The 21,302-nt window shown below is 42.4% G+C and overlaps 1 protein-coding gene across 2 annotated transcripts; it reads left to right on the top strand.

Annotated features, from left to right (window-relative positions):
- Positions 1-10: 10 nt before the first annotated feature.
- LOC136427914 (elongation factor 2b-like) lies at positions 11-20,549 on the top strand. Of its 2 annotated transcripts, none has more exons than XM_066417140.1 (13): positions 11-133; positions 1,579-1,793; positions 2,119-2,312; positions 4,511-4,719; positions 5,152-5,379; positions 5,780-6,032; positions 7,183-7,378; positions 9,552-9,810; positions 11,004-11,218; positions 11,901-12,147; positions 13,613-13,795; positions 19,297-19,429; positions 20,043-20,549. In XM_066417140.1, exons 1-13 carry the CDS (start codon positions 131-133, stop codon positions 20,234-20,236), a joined length of 2,529 nt encoding a protein of 842 aa, XP_066273237.1. In that variant the 5' UTR covers positions 11-130; the 3' UTR covers positions 20,237-20,549. The 2 variants fall into 2 exon arrangements, with proteins under 2 accessions (XP_066273237.1, XP_066273236.1); XM_066417139.1 differs by lacking the exons at positions 19,297-19,429; positions 20,043-20,549 and adding exons at positions 16,004-16,136; positions 16,558-17,207 and having other exon boundaries at positions 13-133.
- The last annotated feature ends 753 nt before the right edge of the window (positions 20,550-21,302 follow it).

Here is a 21,302-nt window from a genome sequence, read left to right as displayed (position 1 = left end):
CCTTCGCAGGGGGTGCCGCATTAGCCCTGATGACGTCACGCCAGTCTGACGTAGGCCCTTTTCCCCTGCAGTCACCGCTGTAGTGGTAGTACTTTTTCATCGGAGGAAGTACATCGCACCAAAATCCAACATGGTAAGCTTCATCCTTCCTAAATCTCACTCAGATCGTGTACAACATACACTGTCGCATCCACAGAGCACAAAATGTTTCACGTTTTGCGGATATTTGACTGTTTTTAGCCGAATTTCCAAGTATGGGTGTCGGAACCGAACCGGCATTTTTGGATGGATAAGGTCCCACGTTGGCACTTTTCGTGATGAGTTTTCGACAGGTTTCTCTGACTAGAACTATCAACGAAACCGAAGAATTTTCAGAGAATGACTTTTATCGCGTAGTGTCTAGATATTAGACTTTTGATCGCACGTTTTGAGTCTAAATTTCTCGTACTTTTGGGTCCGTTTGTTCATTCATACACTTCAACCATATGATTGCGCAACCTACAGGATATGGCGCACCAAGTGTGGGGAGGGGGGCGAAAACGAAAAAGTGCGCAGTTGTGTAGCTTTTTGAGGAAAACGATACTTTGGTTCCACAAAACTGTGAGAACACAAGAAACTAACAAGTTATCCAACCAAGCAGTTCGACTTGTATTTGATTTTAATTTGGACGTAGACAGCAAAACTACAACGAAACACCATGCATTATTGTACGGCCAAGTGCGGAATATTTGGCAAAATTGTGTTGCGTTATATAATGATTATTCACCACCACATTTTGCCAAATATTGGGTCCACATATCAGAATTCGTTCCGACGCTACTATATTTATGTCCCCAGAAAGCACAGCTGCTGATTAATTTAAAAGTCATTGTTGAACTTTGCCCTGGCATTATGCAACATTCCTTCAGTAAACAATTAAGCAAACAGCTGATTTGAAGCGATGACACTAAGGATCCAATATGCATGATCAGAGCCAGAAAGGTTAGCAATTGACTGTCCCCCTGGTGTGAAGAGCTACTGTACCTTAGTCTTATTTGTCAGGTCAGAAATACTCCATTCTGCTATATTTGAGTTTAGGTCTCTTCCAGTTATGATTTTTTCATTCACACATTATTGGAAACAAGACTTCATGAGGGTCACACCTTGCCTATAAAGAGGATATGTTGTAATTGTAGTGAAATTAAAAGATAAGTACTAAAATATATATTACTACTGTTACTAATTAGCCATCTGTTTGATTTGAAACTTACAAAATACTGGATGCTTTCTCCCAGTTACTCTATTTAAGACTGTCTCCAACTCCAAGGTCTGTCCCAGGACAGAAAGTTTCTTGGGACGGAAAAACATTAACTCCATTGGTCCAAAACAACTTAGCTTCATGACATGAAATTTATGAAAATGTAGTTTTGCAAGCTGGAAGTAATAGAAAAGAAACAGATTTGACAACAAAGAAATTAACAACTTGGTCTCTCAAACAACGAGTGGGGCAGAAAGAAAATTCAAAGCTGGAGACGGTAGGACTGCTCCCTTTTGAAACCTGAAATTGTGTTCTCAAGTTCATGGTTCTTTTGTTTCCAGGTGAACTTCACAGTAGACGAGATCCGTAATGTCATGGACAAGAAGAAGAACATCCGGAACATGTCAGTGATCGCTCATGTGGACCACGGCAAGTCCACGCTGACCGACTCACTGGTCAGCAAGGCCGGTATCATCGCCTCACAGAAGGCCGGCGAGACACGGTTCACCGACACCCGCAAGGACGAACAGGAACGTTGCATCACCATCAAGTCAACGTAAGGATATACTGTTCTTGATATTCTAAAGTAGGTAAAGCAGTTGTCTTCAATTGAGGTGAAGCATGAGTTTTTTCAAGTAGTTGAAGAGGTGGTCGCCTAGGCAGGATTGACTGTATGCATGCTTACCCCTAGCAACCTGCACAAGAACTGCAGACCTGGCCGGTTTGGTCTGTGTGAGTGCCAGGAGCCTGTGTTACACATCTCTCACTGCCAGGGGCTAATTGAGGCCCCCTGATGAGTCCTGCCAGTACAGAGCTCATGATTTTGGCAGGCTGTAATGCCTGAGGCTATAACAAACACTTTTGCTTTGCTCCGTTTCCAGTGCTATCTCCCTTTTCTACGAGCTGGACCAGAAGGACATGGCATTTGTGCCAAAGGAAGGCAAGGAGAGCGACACCGAAAGGGGTTTCCTCATCAACCTGATCGACTCTCCCGGCCACGTGGATTTCTCCTCCGAGGTGACTGCTGCTCTCCGTGTAACCGACGGTGCTCTCGTGGTTGTCGACTGCGTCAGTGGTAGGTATTTCTTACTGGACCCGAATTTTTTTATTTGAATTCTCGTAATGTGTGTTAAAAAGTCTTCAACATTCAATGTGGCGTGCTTGAAGTTGAACAATCTTTCCAAGTTCTGGCATTTTGTTGTCCTTTTTTTTTTACCACCAAGACTAGCCCTCTTTGCCAATTTTCTTTTATGGGCAATGCTGACACTTTCAGGTACAGGTACACAATTTTAGGTACTGAGATAAATTTGGTCAATTATATATAAGCTATCCATTCTGTCAATTGCCTTCTTCTTTCGTGGTAATTCATCATCTTTGAATAAGGATTTACATGTCAGTGAGGGAGGCTTGCCTGTCAATTTTGCAGGCTTCAAGTTTGAGCCACAGTGAATGATGAATGGATGTCCAATTCATGCTCCGGTATGATGAGGAAAGCAATATCTTCACTCGCCGATCTGATGCCTGTGGCTCATTCCTCGTTGGTTGACTTTCCAAACTCAAAGCAAGCCATTTATATGGCCATACCAGTTTTATTCCCTTGGTTCTCAAACTTTTTGTAAGAAGACAACATTAAAACAAGCACTTGCTTGTATGCACAAGATTGTCAAAATCGCATCTCTGGCAAGGGATTATCATGTCTTTAGTCTTGAAAGATGGCCTCCACTAGTTTTTTCCATTTTCGCGATGTCGCGAAAATGGATATTGAGACGGGATCATATGATGCCATGATGGGTGCGTAAACCGACCGACCATGGTACGATCTTGATTAACCCTGCAGCCATGTACTACGTAATAAAATCGTAAGGTGTCGCTTTTGATAGAGTTGTGATACAGTATCCCATCGAAAATTACATGCGATCCATGGATCTTGGAAGGTAGTACATTACATCCATGTTTTTATACATGGCCATATTACATCTATACCACAAAACTGAACAAGAAGAAACTAGTTTTGTCAAGTAAATGACAAAAAATTTTACCATGCATAGAGGTTTTACCAATATATACCTTTAAAGTAGTGCTCTAGTATGGCATGTACCACTAGCTCATCGTGGAAGGTCGTGACGTGTGGACTCGAAGATCCTCGGATCGAACCCGTCAAGGGAAGGTTTTTTTTCTTTTCAAACATCCGTCTAAAGTATACAACGTCTTTATATTATGATCTTAGATCCAATCCATGCCTCAATTTTTTTTATTGTTCATTATAACGGAAAACACTATTCAACGGATGCTTCTACGTATGGTTGATTGGTTGGTTGGTTGCTTGGTAAATGTACAACCATAATTTGGACCCGTGCCATGTCATTTATACCTCATGTATGTCATTTCTGCCTTCATTTTCCAAAGGTGTACTATACGTTATAATAAGAATTAAGGGCTAGGGTGATTGAGATTAAGGGTTATAATGACAGATTAAGGGAAAGGGCAACGGATTAGGGGCTGTGGTGATGGATTAATGGATATGCTGACGGATCAAGTGCAAGGCTGATGGATTAAGAGCTATGTTGACAGATTAAGGGTTATATTGACGGATTAAAGGTCATGGTGATGGATTAAGGGTAAGGTGGACGCATTAAGTGAAAGGGTAACGAATTAGGGTCTCTGGTGATGGATTAAGATTTATGCTGTCGGATTAAAGTTTATAACCACGGATGTAGGGTGAAGGTGACGGATTAAGAGCTAAAGGGACGGATTAAGGGCTATGGTGACATATCATAGGCAATGCTGAGGGATTAAAGGCTTTCATGACGGATTAAGGGCGAGGGTGACGGATTAAGGGTTATCCCGTGGGATTTAAGTTTATGTTAACGGATTAAGGGCTAGGGTGACGGATTAAGAATATCACATCCCGTTATAATATACTCCTCAACTAACCACGTGTACATAATCATGTTCATTGAGCGAAAATGGCAGCTTTTTGCAAAAGCACTTGTTTTATTTGTTTAGTTACAGTTACTCTTAATGTTTAGGTCTGGACCTGGACCGGATCAAATTTACAGATCAGGTACAGGGTTGAGGTACACAGTACTACCTTAGTCACAAACCAGCCCTCCCTGTAGACAAAGAGTAGTAGACAACCTGAAGTCAACCTTACACATTCATGCAACAAGCCACTTTAAGATACTGTAGCCGCATAATGGCCATTGTTCCCATTTTTGCTGTTGACTAGAGCTTGTCCACTACTATAAGCCACTTCTCCCTGTGTTACTTCAGGTGTGTGCGTGCAGACAGAGACCGTGCTGCGCCAGGCCATCAGCGAACGGATCAAGCCTGTGCTCTTCATGAACAAGATGGACCGCGCCCTGCTGGAACTTCAGCTGGACATGGAGGACCTGTACCAGAACTTCTCTCGCACCGTCGAAAACGTCAACGTCATCGTCGCCACCTATGCTGATGAAGATGGCCCCATGGGTAACATCATGGTAAGTTTTATTGTATTTCATTATCTAGTGTTTGTCATTGAAACAATGACATCAACAGTCAGAAAACATGTATTGTGTTCATTCTTTCTTTGTAATTCATATCACTTAAAGTACAGTATAAAAGCAACAGAGACAAGTCAAAGTAGAGATTTAATTGGGTTAAGAAACCACGAACAGCAGTCAACTTGTAGGAATTTTGTAATTGCATGAAAAACATGTAATATGGTAACTAGCCGAAAGTAAGTATTCTGAATTTGATACCAATAAGTATAACTATAGTGCAGAAGGTTTTCTACTCTAGAAATTATGCATTTAAAGATATGTACATCAGAAATTTGCTCATAGTTAACAACTTAGCTATTTAAGAAAGAAGACCAGCGCAGTTGGTCAATGTATGCAAGAGATGACCATTTTTGTGTGCATCCTTTCCAGGTGAGCCCAGAGAAGGGAACTGTTGGGTTTGGATCTGGTCTTCACGGCTGGGCCTTCACCCTGAAGCAGTTTGGAGAGCTGTACTCTAACAAGTTCAAGATCGAACTCCCAAAGATGATGAAGCGTCTGTGGGGTGACCAATTCTTCAACGGCAAGAAGTGGTCTAAGACTCAAGGAGAGGACTTTGTGCGTGGCTTCAACAAATTCATCCTGGACCCCATCTACAAGGTTGTGAACATGTCGACTTGTTTTCATAAATTGTTTGAATCAGGCTATTGTGACAGAATAAAAGGACAGTATCTGATGATGAATTATAGAAACACACTGATATTTATGACTGAAGTGGGTACATGATGTAAAAATATGCAACATAAGCAGGCACATAAAGAATGTATAAAAGCTTAACATATTACTGTTGAGGCAGAAATGGTATTTTTGCCCACCTATTACTGTAGCGCTACTAATAGTACTATTGATTTAAACACGAAGTTAAAACCACTGCGAACACTCCGTTTTATCCCTACCTCTAAATAAAAACCATGCATGTACAGTAATGCATGAAGTTTCTAACCCACCTCTGTCACAGCTCAAAAATGTTTCCCTTTTTTTGTCACCCTTTACTCCTTAGGTCTTTGATGCCATCATGAACTTCAAGAACGATGAAACCACCAAGCTTCTGGAAAAACTGGAGGTGAAACTGACGAGCGACGAGAAGGGTCTGGAAGGCAAGCCCCTGCTGAAGGTGGCCATGCGGAAGTGGCTGCCGGCCGGAGAAGCGCTGCTTCAGATGATCTGTACCCATCTCCCCTCCCCCGTCACGGCACAGAGGTACCGTATGGAACTGCTGTACGAGGGACCTCATGACGACGAGGCTGCTCTCGGTAGGTAGTCCTCATCGAGACCACTGATGACAGATGGTCTTTAGCATGCATATTATATTACGGAAATCAGATGATGAAGTTGGATATTTAGTTTTGCAGGTGTGCCACAGAGAGGTATTAAAGAAAGGATGAGGACAATATGTAATGCTCAGTGAATGCTGGAGTTGTCTTAAGCATGCAGACATATTTTGGTCATGTTACTTTCTTCTTCACATAAGCTTGTGAATTGTATGATAGCTGATAGTGTAGCTAGTGTGCAAGTTTGAGCCACAGTTAAGTGATGAATGGATGTCCAATACATGCTTCGGTATGATGAGGAAAGCAATATCTTCACTCGCCGATCTGATACCTGTGGCTCATTCCTTATAAATTGACTTTCCCAACTTCAAGTTCTCACTATAGTATTCCAAGCTTGATGTGCAACCCACAACAGTTGTGTATATCATTACAATTTATTTTCTTGGTTGTCAAACATTTTTGAAATAAGTTTTCAGCAAGAAGACATCAAGAAACTAGAAAGGCAACATTTTCGAGAAAATATAGGAAATTCCCCTCCCATAACATAAACCTCAAATGTGACATCCTTAGCATTTACTGTAAGGGAATTATGAAGTTTCTGCATGAATTATGCAAATGATGTTCCTTATGGTACCAACATCTCAAAGATGACATCCATAGCTTTTGCGGTAAGTAAATTACAAGGTTATGCACAAGTTATAAAAATAAGGTCCTCTAAAGCATAATTTATGTTCAGGTGTATTCACCTTTCCTAAAGGTACCTACATCTCAAATATGACATCCGCAGTTTTCACGGTAAGGGAAATACAAGTTAATGCATAAATTGTGCAATGAGGTCCTTATTGGCATAATTTATAGCCAGGTGTATTTACCTTTTCTAAAGGTACGAACATCTCAAATATAACATCCGCACCATGTAATATAAGGAACATATAACTTTCTGCAATGCCATTAGTAGAGCTACCACCCACATCTTCTTGGTTTTTGGCAGAAGAAGAAAGAAAGAATATAATAAACAGTGTGTTGGAAACCTTAGGTCTTACCGTAGTCGCTCCCTGAAATTCTTAACTAAAAGCATACACTTGGCCCTCTGACTCTATCCCAACAAATCACTGTTTTTCTTGTCCAACAGGCATCAAGAACTGCAATGCCGATGGCCCGCTCATGATGTACGTGTCCAAGATGGTGCCCACCACGGACAAGGGCCGTTTCTACGCCTTCGGACGTGTCTTCTCTGGCACGGTGGGGACCGGACAGAAGGTGCGCATCATGGGACCCAACTTCATCCCCGGGAAGAAGGAAGATCTGTATGTCAAGCCCATCCAGAGGTGAGAAAATGAACACTTGAACTGCACTGGTCATGTTCCCAGAGGGGAAACATAAAGCCCTGAACAGTGAGTTTGTGAGACTAACAAATAAACCCATCTCTTCAGACCAAGTCGATGGGATAGCTTTACTTGTGAAAGTTTGTAAGGGTCAAACCTTGCATTAAAATGGTCTTGAAAGGAGACATTCATTTTCTAGGATTTGTACTAGCAGTTGATTGCAAGTGGACATCATACACTACTAGTGGTGCGTACCTAAACCTGAGTTTAGGTTTAGGTTCAGACTCGAGTCCAGAGATTAGGGTTCAGGTTCGGACTTGAAAGTCCAGACTTGAACCAATGGAATATGTGGGCTACGAATATTTTTTCCTGTTTCATGTAAAATTGTATATTGGCATATATTTTACGTGCAATTTGAAAACTATGATGTGCGGAATTATATACAGTCAGTAATTCATGCAGAAGTTCAGTTTTAAACACAAAACAGCAATGTTTTCTTATTTTTCCAGTGCAAATTTCACGATCTAAGGAAGCTTTGGGATGGTTTAAATCAAAAAGGAGTGTAAAAGCGAGAGATGTTTAGGTTTTTTTGGACTTGAACCTTAAGGTTAGACCCCCATTCCACTTGGACGGCGCTCTCACCGCGACCTAAAATGGTACAGATCGCCGTGAGAGCGCCGAACTCCTGGAAAACGTGCTCAAGTGGAATCTCTAAGGCGACCCTTGCGCGCTCTCAGCGCGACCAAAATGTCAAATGTCAGCAACTTTTTAAAGATTTCACAGATCACTCAACGAATTCTAGAGATAAAGAACGAATTTCTGTTACGTTTTGTGTGCTATGTTGTCTTCTCAGTCCTACCTTTACCTCTTGCATCATATTTGAATGATAAAATCAAGGGGAAAACAGATTCAATTTTAGTCGCTGCACGGTCGCTCAGTGTGTGTCTTAAGAAATATATGTATGTTCAACTTGTTTTGTCTGTGTTGTCTGCGTTGTCTGTCATGTAAACTGTTTGCAATAAATATATTTTATCATTGTACGTTATAATAGAAACGTAAATCACTGAATTTTTAAACACATTTTGAACCACTAACAATAAAACTTGGAGGGAATTTAATTTGAATGGAAGCAAGTACTTGTAGGTATTGGTCAATTTGTATTACCCACGAGCAAAACTATGATTTGACCACAAAATTCCCAAAAATTCAAGAAACACCACTTCAAGAATGAAATTTGTTTGAACTACAGTTAAGACCATTCAATCCTCATAGAGCGCTTGCTGCGATCCTTGAGCGCTCGCTGCGGCCCTTTGATCCCACCTTGGGCGCTCTCACGGCGCTCTCGAGGCGCTCTCACGGCGCTCACCGCGCTCGCTCCGCGCTCTCTCGGCGCACGTTTTTGGATCGCCATCCTCGGCGCTCTCACGGCGAAGGTTTTGAGCATGTTCAAAACCATCGCCGAGGTGACGGCGCTCTCGTCGCGCTGTCGGCGCTCTCGCCGCGCTGTCGGCGCTCTCAATGGCGCTCTCGCCGCGCTGTCGGCGCTCTCACGGCGATCTGGCCAAAATGAGGTCGCCGTGAGAGCGCGGTGAGAGCGCCGTCCAAGTGGAATGGGGGTATTAGGAACAGGTCTGGAACAGGTCCGGGTTTAGGTACGCACCACTATACACTACATTTATGTCTGGCACAATAAGTCTGATCATGGCAGCAAAGATAACTTTTATAAGGAAAGCAAACTAAATAAACAGCATGTTAACAGTGTACTTTATACATTACATTCATTTTGAGCAGATTTTGTCACGTGGATGTTTCCAGAAAACATTTCAAGAAAATACAGGAGAAATCTATCCTGCATTTGCCTTGTTTTCTGAGGAACTTTTCAGGTATTCCAAAAAAGTAGTGGCTGAAAGACTTAAGCCACAGTAAATGATGAATGGATGTCCAATTCATGCTTCGGTATGATGAGGAAAACAATATCTTCACTCTCCGATCTGATACCTGTGGCTCATTACTAATAGATTTACTTTCCAATCTCAAAGTGAGACCTTTTTTTTACTAGAGTATCTCAAGGAAACACCAGAAGTAGTCACTCAGGTTGTCCTCATGTAGAGGTGCTTGCGTGTTAATGATTGTTTTTCCCTCCTTTTATTTATCTCTTCTTTTCCCTTTCTCCCAGGACCATCCTTATGATGGGTCGTTACATCGAGCCCATTGAGGATGTGCCTTGCGGCAACATCGTGGGTCTGGTCGGAGTTGACCAGTTCCTGGTTAAGACCGGCACCCTGACCACCTTCGAAGGCGCCCACAACCTGCGTGTGATGAAGTTCAGTGTCAGCCCCGTCGTGCGTGTTGCCGTGGAAGCCAAGAACCCGTCTGATTTGCCCAAGCTGGTGGAGGGCCTGAAGCGTCTGTCTAAGTCTGATCCTATGGTTCAGGTTAGGCCACATTCCTTCTCCCTTTTTCTTTTGTCTTTTCTGATCAACAAGAGTGATGACATTGGTGCTAGGAGTCAACTCCTGTACAGCCTAACAATCCCTGGGTTTAAAACAGAAGGCAGCAGTTGGAATCAGTTGGCACACAGTCAGTAAACAGTTTATTTGAAAGTTGGGAGGTGATTTTTACACATTCCTTGAACCCCCAAAGTCCTAGCACACACATACCAACACCACCCTGGGATGCAGAGTCGATCCATCGCTGCTTGCCCTTCCCCGATGTGTTGGAGAGAAACCCTTGCAAGACCAGCGTGGTAGTCCTACCCAGGCATCCATATGGTCAAGCAAGGAACATTATCCTCACCATAACTTACACAAGCCTCGATACACCTACTTGCAATCTGCTTAGAAATTCTACATATTTCCGAAAAAAAGTTAATTTAGAAAAACATATCTTTCAAAAGAATACCGACTGCTATGAATCACACTTAAGAAGGAAATAGAATTTTGAGCCCTGCTTGTCCTTCACTTGCCATTGCATGCTACTAAAACATACTTTGCCAATATTGTAAGTTAAGATTAACGGCACTTCATGTAGACGATAAAGAAAGAAATGTTCTTTTCAAATATATGTATTAATACTTTTAATATCTAAACGCAACTGATAAATTCATATTTTTGTGTCTAGACAACCCTTGTATAAGAACATGATCTGTTCATACATATACACATGCACAAAGAAGCGAGAAGAAGTTGACTCTGCTGGATTAGCTTAGCTTATCACTTTCGTCTACCATGTATGTGTAACCTATGTACTGTACATATTTCACTGTATTTGTAACTTACATGTTAGTTAGGATTATGTAAGACGACCTGTATCTAGCCCCTCGGGACATGAATATACAATAAAGGTCTTCATTCATTCATTGTTCTGACACTAGCTCGTATAGTTAGCCAGCCTGGATTTCGAAATATTGGGTAATGATGATAATATGCACGCATCATAAGCCATCTTCGTGATAGTTTCGTCTACAAAAAAACATGGCATTTAGATTTCAGGCCTGTGAAAAGTTGTTTTAGGTCAGTTAATTTTTATTGTGTAAATGGACAAGTGAACCTTTTGACGCTTGTCCAACTCTGCAACCCGACAAATTGATGTAAACTGAGGTTACAATGATTTAATTACTCTCCAACAGTGTATCATTGAGGAGAGCGGTGAGCACATTGTTGCCGGCGCGGGAGAGCTGCATCTGGAGATCTGTCTGAAGGATCTGGAGGAAGACCACGCAGGAATCCCCATCAAGAAGTCTGACCCCGTCGTCTCCTACCGTGAGACCGTGGAGGAGATGTCTGAGATCACGTGTCTGTCCAAGTCACCCAACAAACACAACCGTCTCTTCATGAAGTGCCAGTAAGAACAGCAGAATTGCTTCTTATCTCCATTAACCTCCATGAAAATTTTAAGGTATTGTTTGGGGGGGGTGTCTGTTTCCAGATATTTGTGGCCATTATAACTTAAGGTCTGGATGCATTGTTAAATTGTAATGATATTTGGTATGTGGGTAGGTCTTGGGAAGACAAAGGTCAAGGACCATTTTGGGGACCCTGGCAGCTGACCTTGGTACTGCAGCAGAACCCGAGGTTTTTGTACCTTTGTCCTGGACATGGCAATTGTTTGCAAAAGTTGTCCTTCTAGTATTCATTATTTCACTTCTTTCATATTACTCAAAAGTTTTCTTTTTTGTTACCTTAGATTCCAAGCCTTGTTTTCTGAGGAATGTTTTAGGTGTCAAAAAAAAAGTAGTCTAATAAATTTTGCACACTAGCAGTTTGAGCCACAGTAAATGATGAATGGATGTCCAATACATGCTTCGGTATTATGAGGAAAGCAATATCTTCACTCGCCGATCTGATATCTGTGGCTCATTACATATAGATTTACTTTCCAAACTTGAAGTGAACCGTTTTTTTCTACCATGGAGTATCTCGAGGGACCACCAAAAAGTGGTCACATTAGTCCTTATGTAGAGGTTGTCATGTACAAGATTATTTTGGGAAACCAGAACAAATCTTAACCATCTCCTCTTGCGTAGGCCGACAACTGAAGGCATTGCTGAGGACATCGACCGGGGAGACATCACCCCCCGTGACGACGTGAAGACCCGCGCCCGTAAGCTGGCGGACGAGTACGGCTGGGACGTGACTGAGGCCCGTAAGATCTGGTGCTTCGGTCCCGACACCAACGGCCCCAACATGCTGGTGGACTGCACCAAGGGAGTCCAGTACCTGAACGAGATCAAGGACAGCGTGATCGCTGGCTTCCAGTGGGCCTCAAAGGAGGTAAGGAGGGAGGAGGAAGATATGGGTGTTGTAGTGTGGATCTGATGTGCCACTGGGCACAAAAGGGGCTAAATAATGTGAATCCTAGAATATCATTGTAACATAAGCTTCCAGTTGTGATGCACTGTGCATCATACTCCTGATAGAATGTTTTTATGTTTAGCCATACCTAGTATGGCTCAACATTGTTTTTGCTCATGTTTCTTCTGTCAAATCTTCAAATCGATCCATCTGTCATTTTTAGACCAAATGACCTGAAATTTGGCACAAAGAAAGTGTAGACAAATCCCCTCGGGCGTTTTTTCATTTTTTTCGATATCAACCTTTAAACTAAATTAAAGTGATTTTTTGAAGGTTTTTAGGCTATTTAAAGACCATGTTGGCCTCCTGCGCCCTGGTATTTCAATCGAATGATATGAAATTTGCTGTAGATGTGCCTTGAACAAATATTTAAAGGACCCCATTCCCATTTTTGGCATACATCTTTTCAAATGATTTATTTGGGGCTTTTTTCGACAATATTTGCCACTTATGTCACTTTCAATACCACATACAGTGTTGGAAGTGATAGCCAATGGGAGCGCTGCATTAAAAAATGCAACAGCCTGATTGGCCAATTGAGTTTATCTATTTATCTTGCATTTCTGGCGCAGGTGTGCTTGTATGTATTCATACCAAATGTGGTATGGGAATGCCTGGGACATGTGCTTACATGGCTTTATTCACTCTTTTTTTAACAAAGATACACATCTCCAGTTCCTATATATTAAACCAAAATGATGTGAAATTTGGCATGTGTCTGCCTTGGTCATTTACACAGACCCTCATTCAAATGTTTGGCATACTGCCCTTCAAAACAATTTTTGACATCATGATAAACAATTTTTCGTCATTTTCAACCCAAAATGTATACTCTTGAATCATCCATTCAAACATAGGGGTGTTTTAGAATGGTACATTTTCATTTTGGGACAGTCCATTTTTGGCATGGGGAAGAGTCTGGCTAAACATGCTATATTTGCTCGCAAATGTTGCCTTTCTAGTTACTTTTTTTTTACAGATTTTCCCCGGGCAAATATTGCCCAGTAAAGTCCAGTTCTGTTTGCCGACCTCATCAGTAACCATGGCTAGTACTAGATTTTGAGTACCTTTTTAAAAAAAAAGAGAACACTGGTTCACTGAACTGAACCAAAGTTTTTGCACACACATACCAACACCACCCTGGGCTGCAGAGTCGATCCATCGCTGCTTGCCCTTCCCCGATGTGTTGGAGAGAAACCCTTGCAAGACCAGCGTGGTTGTCCTACCCAGGCATCCATACGGTCAAGTAAGGAACATTATTCTCACCATAGCTTCCTTAAAAATTGCCGCAAACACTTCATATTCTCCTTACCGAGTGATTAAATCACTGCAAACTTAATTGCAACGAATATATCATAAAAATGCCATAATCTCCTTTTTCCAGGGTGTCCTGTGCGAGGAGAACATGCGCGCTGTCCGCTTCGACATCCACGACGTGACCCTCCACGCCGACGCCATCCATCGCGGTGGCGGCCAGATCATCCCCACAGCCAGGCGGTGTCTGTACGCCTGCCAGCTGACGGCCAAGCCTAGGATCCTGGAACCCATCTACCAGGTGGAGATCCAGGTGAGTCCAACAACCTGCTCTGGAAGCAGCCACTGTTTTTTTTTTTCCATGTATAGGTTGGTTGGATGTTTGAAGATAAAAGTTCTTTATGAAATAAGTCAGCAAGTCAATGTTTATTGTTGAACATTATAAAGTTGTTAGGATGGGAATATACAGGAGAGAAACAAAGGTACGGTCAACTCTAGACACTCCCTAAACACACTTGGTGTTTGTGCATCAGAAAGTACCTTTGGTGCTTATGTACAGGAAATGAAATACAGTCAAACCTGCCCAAGGCGACCACCCGGCGGACCGAGCAAAAACGGTCGCGATGGACAGGTGGTCGCCATGAAGAGGATTCCACTCACATGTTTCCAGGTCGAGGTTTTCAAATACAGTACGTAAATGGATGGAAAATTATGTGAATTAAGACAACATGACCCCCACCAGGTTCAATTCTCATTGACAGAAAGATCCTACAAAAATTACATCTTCTGTTATCGTCGTAATAATTGTACACCGCTACATCGTGTACACATTTTCGTAATAATTCTGACTACAAAACAATGGTTGCCTCGATGATCTCGCAGCACCATCCCGCATTCATACGTTACATTAAATAGTACACACTCACACACACGCACATCATCGAAGTTTTAAGGCCTAAGACAAATCCCTAGAAAACACCTGCTGACCCCAGCCTTTTTTGGGGCGCCGACCGCTGGATAAAAGGAGCAAAAACTTTTCGACCTGAAAACTAAAGATGAAACGGAACGGTGTGATTTCGTCGCGTCGCGCCGCATCGAAAAGGTAAGTCAGTGCAGCAGAACGCACACCGTCCAATAAAGGTTTGTGAGATTCATGGAAATAAAAAGAAAATAAGAATATTAATTTTAATTAATAACTAGAGTATTCGTAAATGTTCATACACAAAAGCAACGTGTTTTAGAAAGGTCAGCGGTACGCCAAATCCGGGCCGCGCCAAAATCCAAGATGGCGTCGGGACCAAGGAACAACATTTCTCGCCCGACGTTTTGCCCGCCGCGAAGTCATTTTTCGGCGGAATTTAGTAAGACACAGACAGATTTTTGTTGAAAATACAAGAAATAGATAGTAGTTTCAGCAAAATCTGACTTTTTGACGCCATGCATTACGTATTCGTTTTGAAAATTGAGTTTGCGGTAAACTATAACTATAAGATTACGATAGGCACAACAACATCACAAACATTTGTCTTTACAATATTTATAGGGGGAACGTTTTATTAGAACACTTCATGGAGGAATCGATGCTATAACATTGCTATTCCATGTATTTTTGTCCTTATTTTTGTCCTTCAAAGTCTTGAAAACATTTCCGTGAAATCCGACAGCAAAATGATCCGATGTCAGCACACGCTTGAAAATTAGGCGGCCGCCATGGGCAGGGATTGTGCTCTGTGCGGTCCCAATTCGTGGCGGTCGCGGTCGCGTTGGACGGGTGGTCGCCTTGGGCAGGCAGCTTAATGCTTGTGCCTATGGGGAAAATTTTCGGGACCGAGAAAAAGCGGTCGCCATGGCCAGGTGGTCGCGTTGAAAAGGTGGTCGCCTAGGCAGGTTTAACTGTAATCTGTATAAGATGATGACAATAACTGTTTGTAGTACTGCGTCCTATTAACCCTAGTAGCGCGGCACAGATAATTGTCGGGTTCCACATGCATGTTCTGTATGCAAGCCCCGACAATTGTCGGTTTCAGGATATTCCCCGATTGAACACGTAACACTGACGCGCGGGGACCCGGATACCAGCCAAGCATTGCTACAAAGTGACATGTATATTACTGTCATCTGCATTCAGAGCTCCTCATTTGTGCTTGCTGCTCACTAGCATCAGTCCCTTGACTAGCACCTTTGCAACTGATCATGAGCGGTAGAAAAACTTTGTCATAAAGAAATGGAACATCGCCTGCTGCACCACAGTAACACTTCAGCTGCCATCAATCAAGCCACATTTTCATAGTCGATTCCCATCATGAGAGACTCCATGTGCAATCTGAATTGCCCAACCGGTAATATTTCCCATTAGTTGGTGTCTATGGTGACTTGGGTCAATGGGAAAAAGAATTCAAGGGGCAACGTCACATTATTCAGAAGGAGGTGGTAAGGTATAAGAGGTGGTAAGGTTTCTCTAACACTAACAGATGTATGAAATTTGAGCTTAGTTAACCTGAGTTGACGCTTTCTTCTGCAGTGCCCCGAGGTTGCAGTAGGAGGCATCTACGGTGTGCTGAACCGCAGAAGAGGCCACGTATTTGAGGAGTCCCAAGTCCTGGGCACACCTATGTTCATCGTCAAGGCGTACCTGCCTGTCAACGAGTCCTTTGGTAAGTACATGTAGGGCAGGCTTTTAGCAAGGATTTATACACAATGCATCCAAAAATTAGGGGTGTGGCAGCAGGCTTTTTTTATTTGGGCTCTTTGGATTAACAATTACCTGGTAGCTTTGCATATCAATCAATTTTCAGGCTGTCCTAGTGTCTGGTATGAGGAAAAAGCAAAAGTGTCATGCAGTGTGTGGGGGAGGGGGGTGCATGTACATGTGTATGTAATAACCTGAGAAATGTTCTTGTTCTTGCAACCTGTAAAACAAGTGACCTCTAAATGAAGGAATTTGATATCACTTGAAGGCTTTGTTCAGATTGCAGCAAAGATAGAATGTTGGTACTTTTTGTGTATTTGAGTGTTGTTGTATCTTCCTTGTAAAATGGGTTTGGCTAATTTCTGTCATCGCTTTCTTTTGCTCAGGTTTCACCGCAGATCTACGTTCCAACACGGGAGGCCAGGCGTTCCCACAGTGCGTCTTCGATCACTGGCAAATCCTTCCTGGCGACCCCTACGAAGAGGGCAGCAAGCCCTTCCAGGTCGTCTTTGACACCCGCAAACGCAAGGGCTTGAGTGAAGGCGTTCCCCCTCTAGATAAGTACCTGGACAAAATGTAAAGCAAAGAAGCAAACAAAGTGTTCTCTCTACAGCAGAGAAAAGAAATGTAATTTTAAGTTATGTATTGGAGATAGTAAAGGTCTGTATAATTTGTTACCACTACCATGCCACAAAATTTTGTCCCTTTTCTTGGAAGTATGTAGTGGATTTCAGACCATCTGGCTTCCAACTTAGAGGGCTTGAAAGCCAACACTGCCCTTAACATAACATGTAGTACAGAGAATACAACATCTGTATAGAGGAGTATCACATGTGAGGAGACTACACAGCTACCCAACTATGTGCTGGGAGTTAAGGGGGGGGGGGAAAGCTAAATGTTATTGCAAGTTTGTTCAGGTCGGGGAATGTCCAGAAGGTCAGTTGACTGCGCAGGCGGTGTACAGAGACTGAGACGAGGATTGAAAAATAGCTCAGAAAGAACTTATGAAACATCTGAAATAAAGGATATAAAAATCTACCAGTGTCCTGTCTTGTCTGGTTGTTGTTACAAATTGTTTCTGTATGCAGTACTGGGCATTGAGCCTTTTGTATCTGAGTGATCATGACATTTGTATCATGTCATTTTTTTATGTGTTTTGTTTTTTACATGTACTTACAAACTGATACAGTCACAGCCGTTCTATTACTTATGGTAATTACTTAGTTCCTATCTGTGTTCCTGTCAATTGGTGCCAAGAGCTTCCTACTGCGTTTGGTCTTTTCTTTGGACGTCCTGTGGCTTCTGATCAAGCTTATTTCTAGCTTTTCTATTATTTATTTTCACTCCCCAGTCACAGGGTTCCACATATTTTTTATCTGGAATATTTGAAATTATCTGTGCTGCACCAGCTACTTTTCTGTTCCATCAAATGTTCTGAAGATGTTCCTGTTAGTAACTTGTAGTCTGCTTGCTTGTGTGATCGTGAAGGAGTCTACTGACCACAGTGCCAGGCCCGTTTTATCATGAACCTGTGCAGGCAGACATTGGAACTCAGTCTTTTCTCTCCTATCATTTCGGTTTTCTAGTACATTTCTTGGTTGGTCACTTCTTACAAGGTTCCTAAGACCCTTCAGGTGTGGAAGGCACCATTTGGGTAAGTATATGCTGCTTGATGAAGTGACCTCCTAGCAGTTGCAAGGTGGTTGTTCTTAATTTCTACACCAAAGTCCCAGTTGCATATACTAGTTGGCGGTAGGTCCGGAGCAGTCTGACCAGTTTTCTGATGCCCAAGCACACCCTGACTACCACTGGTTTGGCCTGAACATAGTGCTGCATACCGGTAATTTGTACCGGTAATGTACCGTAAAAACTGATCAGGTACAGTTTCAAAGTACCGGATCATGAAGTACGGGTACTGTACCGATATAAGTTAACACCAAGTATGTGCTTATTTTGTGACTGGCCTCATAGTCATACAACACCAAAAGTGACACCTTGGAACAGCGTAACTAATATGCAACAGATCATTCAGGTAGGCCGGGAGTTTTGAAAGCAAGGCTAAGGGAGTTTGGCGGTAGGAAACCTAGTTATTTTCTTTGAATAAAGACACTGACATTATTGAAGAAGTTCAGAAGAACACATGTTGTTCAGGTACAGGTCCGGACCTGTATCTAAACCTAGGTACTGATACCTGTACCTGATGTTACGTTTAGGTACGCAGCACTACCTGAAGATGTTACATTGCCAATCCATTCCAGACCTCCCGCCTACAACTGGACGTTTCCCAAATTTCAAAACATTCAGCTGGCGCAGCCAAAGACTAACTGACCCCGGCAAACACCAGCCAACCTAGCTCTCGTACCACTCCCAACCATGCATGATTAGGGGAAGGTTGGGTGGCCATATTCGGCTATGTGTAACTGGCTTAAACTAAAGCCCTATCTTCCTTGGGAAAAGGTATTCCATACATTTCCTAAAAAAAAAGAGACATCACAATGGCCTTACCTGGGGAAAATATCTTATTAAAATTGAAGACATGTACTTGCTTGGTTACAAGTTTCTGAGAAACAAGGTCCAATGTCAGTCAAAATGCTTCAGGCACCACTAGTACAGTTGAAAATGACTCTAATGTCACTATGATACCAGTATTGTTCGCTATGCTGGAAGTTGCCAGGTAAGTTTGTAATATATGTGATTAAATAACTAGTTTTACATATGCAAATTTATAGGTCTGGCTCTTGATAAGTTCAACCTTCAAGAGATGTTACATGCAAACGCACTGTAGCAAAAATCTTAGTTGCTGTACACCAGTGATGAGCTGCTAAAATTGTGTTGACTGCTCTGTTATCTATTTGATCGGTCGCTACAAATGTACTTCTGTTAATATCATAAAGAGCATACAATGGAACCTGTTCAAATGACCAACTCTACATAAGGACAATAAGACCACTATTTGGTGGTCCTTTGGATAATATTTGCAGTGTCCATATTGTGTCGGTCTTCTTGGGTAGTTTTGACTGCTATATCCAGCTTCCATGTGCAACTCCTCTGTTTCTACTGGTTGACCGGAAAAGTCTAATTGTAGTTGATTGATGTGTGTATTTGGATGATGCCGTCTTCTGCAGTGCCCTCAAGACTCGACAGGAGGCATCTATGGATGCCTGAACCAGAGGAGAGGCCACGTATATGAGGAGAACCAAATTATCGGCACACCTACGGTCGTGGTCAAGGCTTACCTGCCGGTTAACGAGTCCTTTGGTAAGTGTATTTTTCGCATGACCGATAAACTGCCTTTAGGCGCATCACCCCCAGCGGCCTGTAATGGTACTGTAGCGGAACATTGGGGTGGTCACCAAATTGGAATGGTAGGCAGATCTTGGACTGACGAAGTAGTCAGAGAAGTTTGGAACTCCCAGGGTTTTTTTCAATGTTTCCAGCAACTCGTGGAGTAAAAACAGCTGCAAAATAGAATAAGAAATATGCTGTAAATTGCACAAGAAAATATCGGAAAATGGATACTTATGTCGTAGAAACCCCGAACGTATCAGCCCTGTCTGTACGTCTTTACAGCCAGAAAAATGAATTAATCAGATCAAATCAATGCCAAAGTCGATTCAGAAGTTTTGAAAGAGCGTAAATGAAGTATCTTTATTTCGGTATTCCATACCATGTGTGTTAAGTTTTGTTCATTCTTCCTAGCTAGGTCCTGACCACATAGATTTCATAACGAGGGCAAACCTTTTTCTTTTAGCTAACTTTTTCTTTATTCGCACGCTCGCATCACTTTTGGGGTTCCCAGAGATGCCATCCATGTAATGAAATCAGCAGGGCCACAGATTGGACTAATTTGTGTCTCTCCTCATATCCTCAGGATTCACAGCAGATCTACGTTCCAAAACGGGAGGAAAGGCCTTCCCACAGTGCGTCTTTGATCACTGGAAAGTCCTCTCAGGAGACCCCACCGACGAGGAAACCAAGCCAGGAATCGTCGTGCGCGACATACGCAAACGCAAGGGTCTGAAGGAAGGCATCCCTCCGCTTGATAAGTACCTTGACAAACTGTAGGAAAGAATTCTCTAAGACAGAAACGAGAGAGAAAATTTTTTCTTTAAGTTGTGTACGGAAGAGTTTGTATAAACTACTTCTTATGCTGTATACAGACCTATACACAATGTATATGCACTTCTGTGCAATACTGTATATTGATCGATACCCAGTCTTGTCGGCTTTAAAATTTAGTACGGCTGCTTCGTTTGCCAGTAAGAACTGAAACATTTTGAACGCAATTTGTTGCGGAATAACTTGTGTGGGCAGGTGACATCTCAGGGTCTCTAGATCTGCTTACTTCAAGTGATTAAAAATGGTACCAAACACAAAAGTTGTGATGGAATTTTTGTCTAGTATGTGTCATATGGGAAAGGAAGTGTTCCCACACAGGTTTATACCGCTTATTCCTCGAATGTTTCCGTCAAAATCTTTTAATGCAAAATTTGGACAAGCTAAATTGAAGACGTGTCTATGTGCAGTCAAGGGCACCCTCGCTCCCATTGGCTAATGTACCTGTTTCGGTTGATTTGCCTATTTTAGTAAATCGACAAAAACATTCCTTCATGGAGCTTCTCTTGATTGTCGCACGACAATGGTGACAGTCTTCGTAGAGCTTCCCGCGGACTGTACTCGTCATTAGAATCAGCGCAGGATAGCTGAGCTTTGCGCAGAGAGAAATGGCACGGGACCGCAAAATTCCACATATACTTGAGTGCATGTTTCTATGACAGATACTTTCCAGAACATCACTACAGGGTACCCAAGAAAAGGTCCCATGGGGGGAAAGAGGATTTTGATTAAAAAAACTGACTGCATGCCTGACATGTACAAAAATGTACTTGAAAAATCTTGAATTTGTAAGAAAAATTCGCGGTCATTTGAGAATGAAACATCTGCTATAACCCTATCTTTGGAATAAAAAATTGAACACCTACATGCGCCTTTCGACCTTTATATGCCCTTTACACATAGGAGAGACAGTTGGCAATGGGCGACAAAGAGAACTGACATATCTCTAATACTTAGTAATAGCTAAGCAGTCACCCAGTGGGCGCCTAATGGTCTCCTAGGTCTTTCAGTGATC

This window comes from Branchiostoma lanceolatum, chromosome 2, assembly GCF_035083965.1.
Source record: "Branchiostoma lanceolatum isolate klBraLanc5 chromosome 2, klBraLanc5.hap2, whole genome shotgun sequence".
In the NCBI taxonomy this organism is placed as follows: domain Eukaryota; kingdom Metazoa; phylum Chordata; class Leptocardii; order Amphioxiformes; family Branchiostomatidae; genus Branchiostoma; species Branchiostoma lanceolatum.
Note: the sequence above shows the minus strand (reverse complement) of the source record. Positions and strands in the feature narration are given on the sequence as shown.

What these genes read in the sequence shown, in the direction of transcription:
- LOC136427914 (XM_066417140.1), top strand. An exon ending in GGTTGTCGACTGCGTCAGTG is followed by an intron (nt 2,313 to 4,510) that starts GTAGGTATTTCT and finishes GTGTTACTTCAG; the next exon opens with GTGTGTGCGTGCAGACAGAG. An exon ending in TCCAGTGGGCCTCAAAGGAG is followed by an intron (nt 12,148 to 13,612) that starts GTAAGGAGGGAG and finishes TCCTTTTTCCAG; the next exon opens with GGTGTCCTGTGCGAGGAGAA.